Here is a 15,065-nt window from a genome sequence, read left to right as displayed (position 1 = left end):
GCAGAGGGTTTTACTAGAGTAAAGGAAGATGGTCCCGGCTGGGCAATAGTTCATGCTTTGGGAAATCCCAGCCTACAGATTCTTTAAGGGTCTGAGACTGGGGCCTTGACGTGCAGGGCAGTGCCTGGACCCCTCACTCCCTGCCACCTGCAAGAGCCGTGGGAGGCAGGGCCGGCTGCCTCTTTACTCATAACATGGTGACAGCAGCAGAGGAAGGACGGCTGCCCTCGCTCAGCCTGCGGGGAAGGGACTTAGCTACCGAGGGGGCCAGCTGGTGAGGATCCAGGAAAGCTGCGGTGAGCCTGAGCCAACGCAGACCACAGCAAGGAGGGCGGGGGGGCTCCTGCGCAATGGAGGAGGGCAGAGCGCAGACTAAGAGAACCTGTGTATTGTAGAACAAATACGACCCCACACAGGGGGATCTTGTTTCCAGTCACACAGGCTGAGAGTAAGTCTCTGCATGGACCTTAGAGGGAGGGGCAGGGTGCCTGCAGGGTACCTCAGGCTGCAAGGGGGCACGCTGGCATGGCACCCGTCTGCAGGGGCTTGGCCTGACTGTTCTGTGCACATTGAAGCTGTAACAAACAGGCACAGGTCATCTCAGCCCCCAGGCTCCTCTAAACTCCACTGAGTCTGGTGGGGAACAGTCCAGAGAATCAAACCATTTAACTGGCTCCTTGCGATCCCTGCTCCCCACAGTGCAGGAGGCAGCTCTGGGGCAGCAGAGAATCCAGCCGGTCCAGATGGAATTTTGGTCCTGTGGTTTGGGCTGTGTTCTGCAGGTCATGTTCCAAGGTGACAGAGGGAGTCTGTGCCAGAGCTCAAATTAAATGTGAGTTGCCTAAATCCTAGTGCCCTGCCTTAGCCACAAGATCCTCCTTCCTTTCCCCAGCCACAGGAGGGGAGCAGAAAGTCACAACCCGGAAGTAAAAGATCAAAACTCTTCTCCTTTTTGTGCTCCTGTTGCACAAAGCTCTGCATGTTGCTCTCAGATGTAAAAACGTCCAGTCCTTTTGCTGAATCTTCCCATCTCTTAAGCCACAGCAGCCGGTGGCCAGGATCTCCTCACATTCATTATGCATAGTTTAAATAAAATAAGAAAAGATCAAACTCACTCAATTGTCCTGGGTTCTGGGTTTAGAGCAGAATTTATGATTATTTTTCAGTCTTCGCCAAGGCCAGGAGTCTGCCTGGGACGTGAAGCACAAACAGCCGACATTATCCCTGGACACTTACAGGCAAAAATAGGTACCTGGATCTGGAATCTGGTGCATTTAGCAGCATCAAAGCCATGCCCCAGTTAGATGGGCCTGGTGTGGGATGGGACCAAGCAGTTGGCTATACAGGGATCCCTCACCCAGGGCTTAATAATAAAACCTAGTTCTTATATAGCATGTGTTGGGACACTGGATTAAAGCAGGAGTCCAAAGAGAAACCATTTAGACAGCTCCCGCCCAGTGCATGGCTTTGCACACAACACAGCTGTGAAGCCCCCAATTGCACCGTGTTGCCCCAAGGCAAAGCACAGCTGCGTGTGTGAGTGAGAGCCGCACACACAGGAGTCATGACAAGAGACTCAGGCCCAGGGATCTCTCATCCAGGGCTTAATAATCAAACCTAGCTCTTATCTAGCACTTGTCATCAAGAGACTGGCAAATTAAACAGTAATACGTGGGTACAGGACCACATGGGATTCACCCAAGAGTTCTGAAGTTTCACTCATACATAACATTGTAGAACCGCTGAGTGTGGTATGTAACTTATCATCTAAATCAGCTTTTGTACCAGATGACTTCGGGAGAGTTAATGTGATTGCAATTTTTTTAAAATGCTCCAGAGGCGATCCTGATAATTACATACCACGAAGCCCAACTTTGGTACCAGGCACAATATTTGAAACTGTAGTAAAGAACAGAATTATCAGAGAGATTAATGAACATGATTGCTTGGGGAAGAGTCAACATGGTTTATGTAAAGGGAAATCATGTGTGACTAATCGGGAAGATTTGGTAGGGGAAGTAGAAGTGGACGGTAACCTGGGTAGCATTGACCATGAGATGGTCGAGTTCAGTATCCTGACAAAAGGAAGAAAGGAGAACAGCCCCTGGATACGGCCCCTGGACTTCAGAATAGCAGACTTTGACTCCCTTAGGGAGCTGATGGGCGGGAACCCCTGGGAGGCTCATATGAGGGAGAAAAGGGCTGTATTTTAAATAAATCATATTGAGGTCACAGGAACAAACCATCCCGATGTGCAAAGAGAATAGCAAATATGGCAGGTAACCAACTTGGTTTAACAAAGAAGTTCATTTGAATGCGGATGGACAATTTGCACCTAACTCACATCTGAACATCTCCCTGCACCCTGATCAAAGCCTGTGCAGTCACTGTAGGTGGGCTAAAAATACACAGGCCGTCAGTCCACAGGCTACAGGGAACTTGTTCCCCATGGCAGGATATTGCACCAAGGGATTGATGACTAAGCTGGGGCAATCTCTGCTGCCCTCTGTCAGACAGGCTAGCGGATGAGAGGGACTGTTACTCAGTGTGGAAATCCTACGTTTGAAACAAGGATGCGCAAGAGCCTGTCCACATGCACAATCTGAGCCTCTGTTATCGGTGAATCATTTCTTCACTCCCAGGGGAGGTTCTTACACTAAAATTCTCCAGGGTCTATTTTCAGCTCTTCCCACTGCTCACGGAGCTCAGGGAATCCTCCTGGAGTCCTGGCCAATCTGAGACTCCGCAGGGACTGCACTGCGGCTTCATAAAGGTCCCTGCCCAGCACTGTGACTTTCAGACGTGAGATTCGTACACTGATTTTCAGGTCGCAGTAAGGAGATTTCCTCTCTGCTGCAGGGATTTCGGTGAGTTGCCTGTTTTTTCCAATAACCTTAGTGCTAAGGGCTCAGGAAGTGTTCAAATCAAGAATAATCTGGGCAGGAATTCTCCAGCATGTAGACTGGAACTGTTTAATGTTGTCAGAAACTCCATGCATTTAAATAGGGAGCTAAAGATTTATTGTAAGTCGCTTAGACAAATATTTCTTTTAAGATCATTTCCTTGTCTCTTACAGTCTTCTTCTATCTGTCTCAGTGTCTTCAATTTTTTGGTTTGTGTGGTTTTTTTTCTGGTTCGCTCAAATTTTCCAGATGTTCCAATTCAGCACTTTCATTGCCAGGTTAATACATGCAGCCGAAGCCTCTGCAGTGGGTATGTGTGAGAGCTGAGATTTCACAAAACGAATGGGTCACACAGGGCTTTACAGACTGTCCAGATTCTGCTCTCACATTCTGCCTTCAGTGGCTCACTCCAGATTGACACTGGCATCACTGAGAGCAAAATCAGGGCCCCTGTGTTTTGAAATCCCCATCTTTCATGCCTGGTCTCAGGATGCCACATAAACTGGGGATCTTCCTTCAGACTCTTTCAGCACCTTATCAGAATAGCTCTCACTGCTGCTGGATCTGAAGCCGGGAGAGTAGCTGAAATCTTAAACTCACAGTTTAGAGGTTCAAAACAATTAGAGTAAAAATTTTGGAGGGGGTCTTCTCTGTCTGTTCCCCTGTGTCTCTGGTTCCATAAAGGATGAGAAAAAACAAAATACAGTAAAAATTAAAGGGTGTTTCTGGTTTAGAGGAGAACAGACAGTGTTGGAAATCTCACTGCGGGATATCCAGGCACACACAGTGTGTGTAGTGGGGGGCGGGACGTCCTCTATCCAGATCGCAGTGGCACAGAGTCCTGAAACAGGGCAAAATAGGGATTGGACATCCTGCCTAATTCACACACCAAAGAGGTGTAACTGGGCCTCCTGCAATCTCCAGACTGTAATGTAATGTGGACACACTGCAGTAGATTGTCTCTGACACCTTCCTCCATCCAACCCATCCCTCCTCCTGTGACCGATCCTACAATAGCCACGTGGCAATTTCAGCTATTCCCAACATGGAAAACATCAGAAAGTTGTGTCTCGGTTTATAACTGGCGGGAATATGCTAAAACTTTGTGTCGTTTTGAGGAAGAGTTACTCGCGCTGGCTTCTTTTAGTCTCTACCTCCCCTCTCCCTTCCCCTCTGGTCTGTCCCTCTCCTCTTCCCTGTACACACTGAGCTGCTCCTGGGATTGCCTCCACCCCCGGACTGGCTGTGCAGGCTGCTCCTCCTCCATTCCCCTTTCCCCAGCGCAGACAGACCCTGAATTTAACTTAGTCTATGCTGATATTTCTGTGATCTGTCTCTGTGTTGTGAGTCCGGCACCTGGTGTTGGTCCTGGGTGAGTGAGATCACAGTGCGGCAGGGCAAAGGGCTGTGGGGGTGATTAGGGGGGGTGTAGACAGACAGGCGGGCAGCACTGCTCAAATTCAATTTTTCTTCTGATTGTTGGTCCCAGATCAGTGCTGGGAGCTTTCCTGGCCATAAGTGTGTCTGGGCAGGTCTCAGAGCCTCCTTTCCCTGGCGAGCCAGAGAATTGCAGCCTGGGTGTCACAACCTTTCCTCATTTTTTTTCCCATTTTTTTTATGGTTGTTGAATGTTAATTACACAACTTCAGGGGTTTCCTCATTGATCTTTGCTCTGCACCTGGTTCCATCTCCCATTGGATCTGACCCCGTCAATAATCTCCTTCCCACTCCCAGGCTGCCCTGATTCAAACACTACACTGGGCTCCAGTGTCTTCTCAAGTCTTCCCAGATACCTGTTGCCCCCACAGCCTCCGAACCGCCCCAAACTCCCCACAGCTCTTCCTCTGCAGGGCTGGAGCCCCCATCTCTCCTCTCCCTTGTCTAGGGGGGATCAGTGACAGTTTCTCTCCGGTGAGAAAGTCACACCCTGAGTAACAGATGCCAAGGCACCTGTGCTGTGCTGCTGCTCTTGTTTCTCACACACACACTGTGGGGCTTCAACAACAACGAGCAAGCTGAGAAGTGTGCTCAGTATATAATGAGAGCTAGGAATTCTGCATCATGTTAGTGTTAGGTAAATACAGCTGCTACATGAAGCAGCCCCTGGCCATTGGTTGACATAGTAAACCACTGGGACACAGATGCCAGCACTTTTTAGGATCATTTGTTAGCCAGCTCTGTTAGCCATTAATGGGGACAGTTGTACATACATTCCTCAGGGCCGAGATTTTATGGGGTCATGTCAATATTTTTCTCATATGAAATATTCATCCATGCCGTGTCTCACGGGATCCCTCAGCCCTGTGAAAAAGACACCAGAGTATCGTTTTCAAGGCTCCAATGTCACATGAGACTTTTTCCTCCTGGGGCTAAATTCAGCATTGTCATAAGTAAAAAAATGCCTTCAGTAGAGCCAGGCACCAGCTTGCAGGCAAAATACCTCCAGCTGAATCCTGCATGTGCTGCAGGGATGTCTTCACGATTTCCTAGGCCAGAAGTCACCACTGTGATCATCTAGTCTGACCTCCAGTATAGCACAGCCAGAGACCTGCTCAAAGGAATTCCTAGAGCAGAGATTATAGAGAAACATCAAACTTGGTTTAGAAATTCTCAGAAAATCTGTCATGGTAAATTGCTCCAGTGGTTAATTACTCTCTCTGTTTAAAAAGTGCACACCTTATTTATCGGCAGAATTTGTTTAACTTCAACTTCCAGGCACTAGAGGTGTTAGACCTTTCTATGCCACCCTGAAAAGCCCCTTATTCATATTTCCTCCCTCTGTGTGTATTTGTAGACTGTTATCAAGTCACCCTTAAACCATCTTTCTTAGACCAAAGAGCTCAATCTATTTAGTCTATCACTGTAAGGCAGGATTTACAATTTTTAAAGATTCTTCTACCCCTTCTCTGAATCCTCTTCAGTGTATCAACATACAACTTTAATTGTGGACACCAGAACTGGACACATTATTCCAGCAGCAGTTGCACCAATGCCAAGGAAAGAGGTAAAACAACTTTTCTACCTCAACGTGAGATTCCCCTGTTTATCATCCCAGGATCACTTTAGCTCTTTTGGACACGGGCTCGCACAGCGAGCTCATATTTAGATAATTATTCCTTCACGCTCCCAAAATTTTGTTCACAGCCACTGCTTCCCATGATAGTCCCCCATTGTGTAACTATCGTCTTCCTTCTTTGTTCATAGATGCATACATCTACAGAGCTATATTAGAACACAGATTGTTTGCTTCAACCCAGTTTACCAACCAGTCCATATCGCTGTGAATCAGTGACCTGTTCTCTTCATTATTCATAATCTCCCAATTTTTGTGGAATCTGCAAACTTTATCAGTATGCATTCATGAGAAGGGTAAGGAGCTGGGTTGCTGTTGAGTGCCTCCACTTACCCTTGTCAGTTAGCAAGGCAGAATAAAGATGTTTCCTCCAATGGACATAACTGTTGCACTTCTTGGCTTTGGACATCATCTCTTATCAATACACTTCGTTAGCTGCCTGTGAGGACATCTCTTGACCGGACTATGGCCTAAATAATTTGGTGCCATCTGCTAATCATAGAATCATAGAAAATTAGGGTTGGAATGGACCTCAGGAGATCATCTAGATCAACACCCTGCTCAAAGCAGGACCAACCCCAATTAAATCATCCCAGCCATGGTTTTGTCAAGCCGGGCCTTAAAAATCTCTAAGGGTGGAGATTCCACCACCTCCCTAGATAAGCCATTCCTGTGCTTCACCACTCTCTTAGTGAAAAACGTTTTCCTAATATGCAACCCAGACATCTCCCAAAACAACTTAAGACCATTTCTTCTAGTTCTTACATCTCGCACCACTGAGAACAGCCTAGGTTCATCTTTCTAGGTGCCCCGCTTAATGCAGTTAAAGGCTGCTATCAAATCCCACCTCGTTCTTCTCTTCGGTAAACTGAACAAGCCTTGTTCCCTCAGCTTCTCCTCATAAGTCTTGTGCTCCAGTCCCCTAATCATTTTCATTGCCCTCTGCTCGATTCTCTCCAATTTGTGAATATCCTTCCTGTTTTTGGGGGGCCCAAAACTGGAAACAATACTCCAAATGTGGCCCCACCAGTGCCGAATAGAGGGGAATAATGTTGCCACCTCACTACTCACCCCCTTTCTAGATTGTTAGTAACTATAAAATATTTACTGTGCTATTTGTTACCAAGTGCCTAACCCCCCTCGCTGTGTTTCTCTCCCTTCACAGGCACCTTGAGCGTTTCTGAGCATGATTGGTGCCACAACCCTCTCATGGAGGCTTTCAACCTCACGCCCTCTGACTCGTCAACATTCATCCTCAGCGGCATCCCAGGGCTGGAAGATGGCCACATCTGGATTTCCATCCCTTTTTTTGTGTTGTACATCATTTGCCTATTGGGAAATGTTATGGTTCTGTTTGTTGTAAGCAAAGAGCAGACCCTGCACAAGCCCATGTTCCTGCTGCTCTGCATGCTGGCGCTCACAGACATTGGCATGTCTACCTGCATTGTGCCGAAGGCACTGAGCATATTTTGGTTCAGTTCCAAAGTCATCACTGTGGATGGCTGCCTCACCCAGATTTTCTTCCTTTACATGATTGGTACAACACAATCAGCCGTCCTCGTGATAATGGCCTTCGATCGCTATGTCGCCATATGTAACCCTCTGAGATACGCCACCATCCTCACCAATGCACGAATCGCTAAGCTAGGGTTAGTGGGTTTGATACGAGCTGTTCTCTTGAATCTGCCAGAGCCCCTGCTACTGCAGAGGCTGCCATTCTGCACCAACCGCGTTATCCCCCACACGTACTGCGAGCACATCGCTGTGGTGAAGATGTCGTGTGGGGACACCACAGTCAGCCGGATGTACAGCCTGGTGATATTATTAGTGGTCATCGGGTTAGACCAGACACTCATTGGCCTGTCCTACGGGCTGATCATCAGGGCCGTCCTCAGGATCTCCTCCAAAAAAGCCCACCGAAAAGCTCTCAACACCTGCACACCCCACATCTGTGTTATGGTTATAGCTTGTACTACCAGCCTCTTCTCCACCGTGACACATAGGTTTGGTCAGGGCATCGCTGCCCATGTTCATGTACTCTTGGCCAACCTCTATCTCCTTGTTTCACCCACGTTCAATCCTATCATTTATGGGGTCAAAATCAAAGAGCTTCGTGACAAACTGGGAAAATACACCTGCAGAATGTGATTGCCTGCAGCCACTGACTTCAAATCTGTGTGACAGGAGGGCGAAAGGATGTGTCCTCATTAATCCAGGGTGCTCTGCCCCTATTTGGCTGAGCTCAGCCGTGTTGATGTTCACAGTCTGAGAAGTTCCTCACACACAATGTCTTATCACTCCATCACAAAGCACTGCTCCCTCAGACCATCACCTGATTTCTTTTAGCGTCATCACCCATCTTCCCCCACCCCCACACACCTTGTAACTCAGCCTTTCCATGACTTCCCAACCACCAGCACTGGTGGCATCTCATATGCTCTCAGACTTATTTTCCACCACTATGATTGTTGATTCTCACCATTCCTTATTCTTCTCCATCATTGACTCTTTTGCCCCTCTCTGCCACCACAAGGTCACCAACTCTGCCACCAACGAGGCCCCAACAATCCCTTCTAGTCCTGAGCACATGAATTATGAGGAGATGCTGAGGGAACTGCACTTTTTTAGTCTTCAGAAGAGAAGAATGAGGGAGGATTTGATAGCAGCCTTCAACTACCTGAAATGGAGTTCCAGGAAGGATGGAGATAGGCTGTTCTCAATTGTAGTAGATGTCAGAACTAAGATCAATGGTCTCAAGTTGCAGTGGGGCAGCTCTGGGTGAGTGAGAATCTAGCTGGGAGGCTGGTTCTGTGGTTTGGGCATTGCTCTGCTACTCAGGAGAGCTGAGTTTGATTCCCTTGCCCTGTGTGACTATGGGCAAGCCCCAGAGTGTCTCTGAGCCTATGCGCAAGCAAATAGTCGCCCTGCAGTGCCTCACAGAGGAGGCAGGAAGATGAATACGTTCACAGTGCTCAGATACACTGAGGAGAGGGCTGGGGTAGACCCTAAGATCACATCTTTTAGGCATGCAAATAGCAACACCCCTAACATTTGTCTGTCTGTTGTTCCAATATGCAGACCAACTGATGCAATTTACTGAGAAATATTTACAGACTATAAACCCCCTAGAGACACTGAGGGACTGATTCTGATAACACTCAATCTGATGCCGATAACAACAATAATTTTCACTCCATGATTTTATAAAGGCAGCTGGACACTAGCATCACGCCCCACCCATGTCAGCTTCCAACAACTGCAACTTCAGTGCTTCCACCTTCATCTTGTTTGTAGTCCCAGGTCAAGAATCAGCCCATGTCTGGCCGGCGTTCCTTCTGTGCTCATTGTACCTGTTCTCTGTCCTCACGAATTGTAGCAGTGTTTGTATCATTAAAGCTGAGCAAAGCCGGCACGCCAAGTTTGAGTGGGTGGCTTTGGAACCCCATGAGTGAGTAGAGTTTCAGTGGGTGCATGGGGTTGCAACACCGCTCAAGTTTGTCCTGGCTACTCCTCCATGAGGCCAGCTGAGAAGGGCTCCACTGTTACAACACCTGCTCTGGGTGACCAGAGGTGTGTAGTCTGGTAACATGAGTGACAGAAGCTCACAGTTTCTGTTTGAGCTAGCACTGGACTGGAAAACAGATAATTTTTCCCTCTGAAAAGTTTTTACTGACAGTAAAATGTTTCCTTTTCATCCATTTTTGTGGGTGAGTTTTCATATTAAACTGATAATTTCCCACTGAAAATTCAGTTGCCATGACCCTACCAATATCCCCTAGAGAAGCTGGAGTCTCATCCTCTGACTCTTTCTCATAACAGCAATGAATCTTCAATAACTCAGTCTATGGCTGCACTCTGTGTTTGGAAAGGTGTAAACCTCCCACCTAGTCTATGCCTCAGGAGCTACTCTAACCAGCCTTCCCATCTCCACCCAGACTGAGTGAGGGCTCCAACATTTCTGCCCTGTATCAGCCCCTCAGAGCTACAGGGCATCCTGCATCTCTGCCCCCTCTCTGGTCTCTGAATGCCAGATGTCAGCCTCTTTCCGTCTCCTGGGGTGAAATCCCAACATTCTCCCACTCTCAGACTGGGCCCTGGGCTACAACACAGTGAGAGTCAAATTGGTTTGCCCAGCAGCAGCAGGTTCTTCTTTTTGGGAATCTGTGACCTGTGGTGACAAGAGTGACCAGCCTTCCTCAACCAAAGTGTTGTTCAGTCTGGACTGTAGGAATAAAACATCACATGAGAGAATTAAAGAGTTTTAAAACAAGTCTGTACGTGTCTCTGAAACTGTTCAAGTCAGATGGGGACGAGGCAGGCTGAGTGTCTTCTGATTTCCCCAGCATTGTCTGTGTGCCTGTCAGTCTGACGAGCTTCTCAGCACCAGCTGCCCCACCTCTGGACAGACTCCCAGCACTGGCAAAACAAGCCGTGTAACCTGGCTGAAGCTCAGAAATGGGGTCTTCACAGCGTGAAGCTCAGGGGTTGTTTCTTAACCTCCCTGAAGTGTTTAGTGAGGGATGGCTTTTCATGAGCTACTGTTTCCTTTCCTGCTTGTTTTCCAGTAGCCTGCTATTAAACTAAGACTAGCCATACTGGTCATATCCCGATATTTAACCCAATATACCCAGACAATGAACATCCCAAGAATTGGGTTTCACATACACATTCATCATTATGGCAGCTCAGCTCCTTCTCTGTCACAATACCGTTTCAGGATAGCATGTATTTTATCAATACAGTACAGAGACAGTCAGAGAGAGATAGAGTAATAGGTGACTTTCATGTGTGAAATGAAGTTTGATTTCCATGAATCAAATCAAATCAATCATGCATTTCACTTTTAAAACCACTTTTTGCAAACCCCCATTGTAGCACTAGAACAAGGGCTGGGGTTACTCTGTACTAGACCTGTGGTCCTTGTTCCCCTGGGGGTCTGCAGAGTATGTGTTAGATTCACACCATCATTTGAAATTTTGTAGATGTCCGGAAATGAAAAACAGTTGAAAACCAGTGTACCAGAGAGTGAGAGCCCAGGGAACGAATATTGTATATGTTGATCCCAAAGCTTGCACCACTCTGGATAAAGGCTGCAGATTGACAAAAAAGACTCTAATGGGAACCAGTCAGATATTAACCCAAGGACAGAAGAGCTACTAGTTGTTTAGGATTTCCCAGACTAATCTTTGATGACAAGCGAATGAATTCGGGCTGAAGGCTGCAATTTTTTCAAATTCTCCAGAAATTCAGATGACCCACGCTACATTTTAGGTCCCCCTCTAACCTGAGAAATCATCACTGAATGAAGAACGGAGGGGAAAGAATGGCCTTACATGGTCCTTAAAAGATAGTACTTTAAATGTAATGCCAAAACTTTTCATCGTAATACAATTATTAGAAACCAAACTTTCATTACATGCATGTCTATCAAAAGCCACCAGCAGAGTTGTTGGAATCTGTACGGGAAGAAGCAGGGGTAACTTTACTACTTAATGGCCTTTGTTTAGAAAGTATTCCAGTGGTATTTCAACTACTCTTTGCAATGGATTATTGTTTTAATTTTTTCCTCACTGAGCAGTTGCATGACACTGTCTCCTGGTAATTGACCAAAAGTTTTTCCTAACACTTAAATTCAGGGTCCTGTAAACAATAACTCTACAATACTTGTGTGAGACTTTCCAAAAGTCATGAGCCAACAGAACCGCTGGTCTGTGTTTCAGCAAAGAGTAGAGATGAGGTGCAGATAAGGGGATTATATAGTGGCTATCTGTAATTTACACCCATGACCTGTTACACGAATACGGCTAAACTACTTGGACATTCAGCTGCATATGAGTGAAATCTAACGTTTGCATTGTTCATTGTGACACCAATGACTCTCCCACTGAGATGAAGTAACTGTCTGTGTTAGCTTGTAACGTGCCAAATAACTACAGAACCCTTGTCTGGGGAGAGGATGGGGTCCTGTAAGGGTAAATAGAAGTCTGTAGGATGATCAACCTCTCTGGATTCAATCAACACTGGCCAGGAAAAGTTTCAATTTTCCTTTTAACTTTTCTTGGAGCGATTTTTGGGGTTCAGAGTGTATTACTGGGAGTGTTTGCAAAGTAAAGGAAAATAGAGATCAGTTCCAATCAAATTTACACATGTAAATCTGGAGTGACACTGTTGAAGTCAATGTTCCTGAACTCAGAACCTGGCCTTAGAATTTATCATATGTCCTGCAAAGAGGCAGTGGTGTTATTTGGGCTCTTGGGGTGGAGGCAATGAAACACACTTAAATAACATCAAGGGAGGCAAGATCAATACAATGACCATTTTCACCACGTGCTTCCCATGTGTATAAACATTATACAATGGGACACATTCAAAAGTGGAGAGCCAGAGAGTGTGTTTGAGGAAAGGTCACAAATGTAAAATCACACAGTGCTCAAGCAGGCTGTGGAACTCACAACCAAAAGATATCAACTGCACGAAGAACTTAGTGGGATACAAAGAGGGACTGGTTATTTATATGGGGAACCATAAAATCCAATTATTATAGTGGGGACTTTTTTTAAAAAAGGTTTGAAAGAGCTATAAAGTTTTACATTATAAAGTATGTCTAACCAGTGGGTGTCAGGAGGAAACTTTCCTTGGGGGCAGGTTATCTCACAGCTGTCTATTGCCGGGCTTCCTCTACCTTTCTCTAAAGCAGGGGTGGGGAAAGCATTTGGTCCGGCCCGCGGGACCATTTGGTCCAGCCCTGGCGGTGGAGGGGAATTCGGCGGCGAATTTAGCGGCGGGGGGGAATTCGGCGGTGGCGCAATTGCGCCGCGGCGGGGTTCCGGGGGAGGGGGCAGTGCCCGCCGCCGAAACACGGCCGCTGTTTACACCTTTTCAGCGGCGGACACTCAGCCGAATTCCCCCCCTCCATCAGGCCCTTTGCAGAAAAAGCATCTCTTACCGGCCACTGAATACTGGGCTAGATAGACTACAGGTCTGATGAAGTCTGACAGTGCCTATCTTCTGAACGGTGGTGTACATAAGAATATAAGAACGGCCATACCGGGTTGGATCAATGGTCCATCAAGCCCAGTATCTTGTTCCAACAGTGGCCAATGCCAGATGCTTCAGAGGGAATGAATGGAACAGGTAATTGTCAAGTGTAAATCCAAGACTGTGTTTTTTTTTATTTTCTCTGAGATCCTAGAAGTCTCTAGACTTGCATTGAGAGCAGAATAAATTCTTGTTTAATATCATCAAGTCTCCTGTTATTTTTCCTTTCAGGAAGTAAAGTTCAACACTCCTCGGACCTGCCCAGTGCAACATGTCAGCTGTCAATGACACCAAATTCCAACCTGCGGTGTTCCTTCTCACAGGAATACCTGGGCAGGAAGACGTCCATGTCTGGATTTCTATTCCCTTCTTTTTAATGTACGTTTTTTCCATATTAGGAAATTCAGTAATTGTGTTCATTATAAAAACAGATCCATCACGCCATGAGCCCATGTACATTTTCCTTTCCATGTTGGCTGTCACAGACCTTCACTTATCCATATTCACCATGCCAACAACACTGGGCATATTTTAGTTCAACTCTAGGGAGATCAGCCACGATGCCTGCTTTGCCCAGTTGTTCTTCATCCACTCGCTTACATTAATTGAATCCTCCATGCTCTTGTCGATGGCCTTTGACCACTTTGTTGCGATCTGTAACCCGCTGAGATAGGATTCCATCTTAACACCATCCAGAATAGCCAATATGGGACTGGGGTCTCTGCTAAGTGGGATGGTCCTTCTATTCCCACTCCCCATTCTCCTGAAACAGTACTGATACTGTCACGCCAATGTCCTCTCCCATTCCTATTGCCTGAACCAGGAAGTCATGACGAAGGCTTGTTCAGCTACAAGAATCCACAGCATCTACAGCTTCTTTGGAACACTCGCTTCACTGGGGTTGGACGTCCTGCTCATCCTCCTATCTTATGTGATGATCCTCAAAACAGTGCTGAGCATCACATCCCATGCGAATCATCTCAAGGCCCTGAACACCTGCATCTCCCATGTCTGTGTCGTCCTGCTCTTCTACACCCCAGAGATTGGCTTGTCTGTGATACAGATTCGTGAAGAACTTTTCTCCCTTGGTTCAGACTGTCATGGGTAACGTCCATTTGTTGGTCCCGTCTTTGATGAACCCAATTGTGTACAGCGTGAAAACCAAAGCCATTCGTGCGAGGATAATCAGGGTGTTCGTAAAGTGAAGGGTCAGTTCATCGCCCGGCGCCAGCATTGATAATGCAGGAGATGAAAAACATGAGAAACCTTTTCCATTCTAGAGACTTTCAGAGGACATGAGAGGAGATGAGCTACTGATCCCCATCACTTGCTGATAAGGAAGGACAGCACACTGGGGGAACGGGAGCGAGTCAGGCAGCAGTATTTACAACGACTCTGTGTTTATGTAGAGCCATTTGATGGGTGGGATGTTATCACATAAAGAGCTGTATCAGTGTCATCTCAGACCTCAGAACTGCTGTGGATACAGTTGGCACAGAGACGGAACGTGGATGTTTTCTCCCATTGTCATGACCTGTCACTGTCCCGTCTCTGGTTAAACACCCCGGGGCCATGAGAAAAGCTGCAGAGCTGTTTTGCAGTCACAGTCCTGGCCCTTCCTGAGCACTCTGGCTGCTGCATGATCCATAGGAGGGGCACCAGCTGTGATTGGGGCTATTCCAGGGGCAGGGCTGCCCACCATTTCCTGTGCACTCACCCAGGCACCTGTGACCAAGGCCTGGCAGACTCTGAGCCTCTGCACAAGCAGATAATAGCCCTGTCCTGCCCTGCCCTGCCTCACAGGGCTGGTGGGAGGATGGATACGTTCAAGGTGCTCAGATACTCTGAGGAGGGGGCCAGGGGAGACCCTAAGATCAGGTCTGCCAGGGATCCAAAGAGCAACGCCCCTGACATTTGGCTGTCAGAGGCCACAGCCTTACCACAGCCTCCTGTGAAAGCTGGCCTCTGGGAATCCCAGTGACTGCAGCCCCTGGGTGTCAGGGGTAGAAGTGGAGTGCTCATGATGACTGTTGATCTCCTCCCCCCAGTGA

At 47.2% G+C, this 15,065-nt stretch overlaps 1 protein-coding gene and 1 pseudogene across 1 annotated transcript; both read left to right on the top strand.

Annotated features, from left to right (window-relative positions):
* The first annotated feature begins 7,185 nt into the window (after nt 1–7,185).
* On the top strand, nt 7,186–8,124 carry LOC137151513 (olfactory receptor 52P1-like). Its single transcript, XM_067545774.1, has 2 exons — nt 7,186–7,570; nt 7,772–8,124. Exons 1-2 carry the CDS (start codon nt 7,186–7,188, stop codon nt 8,122–8,124), a joined length of 738 nt encoding a protein of 245 aa, XP_067401875.1.
* A 5,161-nt stretch (nt 8,125–13,285) lies between these two features.
* On the top strand, nt 13,286–14,219 carry LOC137151512 (olfactory receptor 51G2-like; annotated as a pseudogene).
* Nucleotides 14,220–15,065: the final 846 nt, after the last annotated feature.

Source organism: Emydura macquarii, unplaced genomic scaffold (genome assembly GCF_026122565.2).
Source record: "Emydura macquarii macquarii isolate MOO-44397 ecotype Brisbane River unplaced genomic scaffold, CSIRO-AGI_Emac_v2 contig_1096, whole genome shotgun sequence".
NCBI classification, from domain to species: domain Eukaryota; kingdom Metazoa; phylum Chordata; order Testudines; family Chelidae; genus Emydura; species Emydura macquarii.
The sequence above is the reverse complement of the archived record's forward strand: the minus strand, read 5'-3'. Positions and strand labels throughout refer to the sequence as shown.